The sequence below is a fragment of the Thecamonas trahens genome, assembly GCF_000142905.1.
Source record: "Thecamonas trahens ATCC 50062 unplaced genomic scaffold supercont1.15, whole genome shotgun sequence".
NCBI classification, from domain to species: Eukaryota; order Apusomonadida; family Apusomonadidae; genus Thecamonas; species Thecamonas trahens.
The window spans coordinates 580,218-583,276 of record NW_013657665.1 but is presented as its reverse complement, the minus strand read 5'-3'; the positions used below and the strand labels follow the sequence as shown (position 1 = coordinate 583,276).

At 65.3% G+C, this 3,059-nt stretch overlaps 2 protein-coding genes across 2 annotated transcripts; one reads left to right on the top strand and one right to left on the bottom strand.

Moving 5' to 3' along the window:
• The first annotated feature begins 175 nt into the window (after positions 1-175).
• Positions 176-1,719, top strand: AMSG_02657 (uncharacterized protein). The gene has a single exon (XM_013904101.1). The coding sequence runs from the start codon at positions 814-816 to the stop codon at positions 1,672-1,674; it is 861 nt and encodes a 286-aa protein (XP_013759555.1). The 5' UTR covers positions 176-813; the 3' UTR covers positions 1,675-1,719.
• Positions 1,470-2,606, bottom strand: AMSG_02656 (omega-amidase NIT2; the record flags this gene model as incomplete). The annotated part of the gene is made up of 1 exon (XM_013904100.1): positions 1,470-2,606. One exon carries the CDS (start codon positions 2,604-2,606, stop codon positions 1,737-1,739), a length of 870 nt encoding a protein of 289 aa, XP_013759554.1. The 3' UTR covers positions 1,470-1,736.
• Between the last annotated feature and the right edge of the window lie 453 nt (positions 2,607-3,059).

The following is a 3,059-nucleotide window of genomic DNA, read 5'->3' as shown; positions in this document are numbered from 1 at the left end:
CCCGCCGCCACCTGGCGCTGGCTCGCCACCTCCTCCTGGCGCCGGATCGCCGCCGCCTCCTGGTGCAGGATCGCCGCCGCCTCCGGGCGCAGGATCGCCGCCGCCTCCTGGTGCAGGATCGCCGCCGCCTCCGGGCGCAGGATCGCCGCCGCCTCCTGGTGCAGGATCGCCACCGCCTCCTCGCACTGGCTCCCCACCGCCTCCTGGCGTAGGCTCGCCGCCGCCTCCTGGCGCTGGCTCCCCGCCGCCACCTGGCACTGGCTCGCCGCCGCCGAGTGCAGGATCTCCACCGCCGCCGCTCATTAGTGTTTCGGCGCCGCCTCCCCCCCCGAATCAGCAGCTGCTCTCTGTCGATGGTCGTGTTCGTACTCGGTCTTACTGGTGGATCTTTTTCTTGGCTGTAACACTGCTGGTTGTGACCTGCTGTGGCTTGTTCTTTATGTGCTTCTGGCTCCGCGATGACGAGGCCGAAGCCTTGCTGCTCAAGGGATCATCGTCGTCCGGCACGTCGTCATTGGACTCCTCTGACGAATCGGGCGTGATGCTTCCTGTTCTACCGCCCCTGCCACCGATTCCGCGTGGCCGGTCGCGACGCTCGTCAGAGAGTGACGTACCTGTGTTGCCTGCTCCGCTGCGAGCCCCTGGTTTCCGCCGCGGTGTCATTCCGCCCCCAAGCCGAAGCGTGCCGCCAAGATCGGCCGTGCCATTCGCAAGGAACGCATTACCGAGATCTCGGTGGCGAAGCAACTGCCAGGCATTCCGGCGCTGCCCAAGCTCCCGTCCAAGGTCACCGGCCTCCCGCCGTTGCCAAGCATGGTCAAGGCATCGCTTGGCGGAGCAGCTGCGTCGCACGTTTCGCGGATGGTGCCCCCTGGCGCACAAAAGGCAACGTTGCTTGATGCACCGTCGTCGTCGTCGTCTCTCAATTCGTCGGGTGACGGAAGTGACGGGCTCGGTGACCATGAGCAGTTTATCGAGGAGATCATTCACGTTCGGCCGCGAGGGCCCCGCTTGACCAGGACGTCTTCGATTCCGAACGCCACCTTTGGCGTCGATCTCGATGGCGGCCCATCAGTGGCTTCGCTCGCCTCTCGTCGCGGCTCACTTGCCAACATCCTGCGGCCAGATACCGCTGGCTCGGTAGACTTTGCTGTCGAGCCAGATGAGCAGTTTGTCGTGACCGAAATTGCCAGCCCGCACCCGCGTCGCGTCCCGGCCCCGAGCTCGGCACGAATGGAGCGGTTCAACTCAAGCCCCATGGTGTTTGACGGGCAGGACTCGTTCATCATCAGCCCCATCGAGTCGCCGCTTCGTAAGACTGCTGCGCGCAATGCGGCTGCGCGTACGTCCGACTCACCGTCGCGCCGCCCGCGCCGTAAGAGCCTCTCGCTCCGCCGTGCATCGTTCTCGCGGACCGTGGACTCGCCCTCTGCTCCTTCCCGTGGCATGACGCCGCATAGTCCGCGTGTCCGGCCCGTGACTGGCGACAGAGTCGATGCGACGACCACCGAGACTTCAGAGCTCGCATCATCGTCGGCGGCCGACTCGTCGTCGGCCATCTCGCTCGACTCACCTCGACCAGTTGCCACGCTGTCGGACTTTGAGTCTGCCTCAGCGTCCGGCTCGGAAAGTGGGAGCTTCTCATTCACTTCGGACGGACCGGCTATGCCCTAGGCGCCATGACTCAACTTCATCTGCAGTAACACCACTAATTTTCCAGTCCCACCCCAACCAGTCTAGGCGATAGCTGCGCGGCCGGCCGCGTACACCTCGGGACGGCGCTGTGTGCGAATAGGGATCGAAGCGCGGACATCGTCAACGGCAGCGAGGTCAATATCGAGTACGATAGTCCCTGGCGCAGCCTCGAGTGCACCGAGCACCTTGCCCCATGGGTCTACGAGCGTCGAGTGCCCCCAAGCCACGTAGTCGGCCGACTCATCGCGGGCCGGCGAGACGCCTGCTACAAAGAGCTGGTTGTCGACTGCCCGCGAGCGGAGGAGCAACTCCCAGTGAAGCGGGCCAGTGACGAGGTTGAACGCACCCGGGTAGACAAGGAGCTCTGCACCGGCGTCGGCGGCGATGGCTGCCATTTCGGGGAAGCGGACATCGTAGCAGATGGCAAGGCCGACCTTGCACTGCGGCGTCTCCACGACCGTCACGGTATCACCCGGCGAGAGCGTCTCCGACTCAATGAAACGGATCTTCCCAGGCACATCGATGTCAAAGAGATGAACCTTGCGATGGCGGGCAAGCTCACTGCCATCGGCACCAAACACCAGCGCGGTGTTGTAGAGCAAGCGCGCGTCGCCAGCATCGGTGCCGGCGACGGCATCGTCATCGGCATCGGGATGCACAGCCGCGGACTCGGGCACCGATCCGGCAAAGAGAGTGACCCTTGAATCTGCGGCCATGGCGGCGAGGGCGTCGTACGTGCCTCCAGGGGCGCCTGGGGCAAGGATCTCGGCGTAGTCAGGAAAGAAGCCTGTGCCGTAGGGCGAGTTGAAGCACTCGGGGAGGACAACCATGTCTGCGCCCGCAGCAGCAGCACTGCGGACAGCCTCTGCCGCCGTGGCCAGGTTCTCGGTCTTGTCAGCACCCACCGCCATCTGGCACAGGCCGATGCGGAATGACCTGGAGGGTGGCGGGGAGGTAGTGGCGGTGGAGGCGGCGGAGGCGGTGGAGGCGGTGGAGGCGGGGGTGGTCGTCGTCGACGTGGCGGTGGACATGGCGACAGAGAGAGGAGCAGGGAAGGGAAGGGCTAAACGGAGGTAGGGGAGGGATGAGAGAGTCCGTAACATGCAGTTGCGACAAGTACCCGCCCACCATCCAGGTAGGGTGCCCCCCGTCCCCCCCTCTCGCACCCCACCCCACACATGGGCCACCCCGCACATGGGCCACCCCACACATGGGCCACACCACACATGGGCCACACCAGGTCCATGACACCACCAATGGCAATTGGTGACACTGCCACTGCCACTGCCACTGCCACTGCCACTGCCAGTGCCACTGCCACCGCACGTGCCACCTGGCGTGGCTCTCTCTCTCTCCCTCCCGGA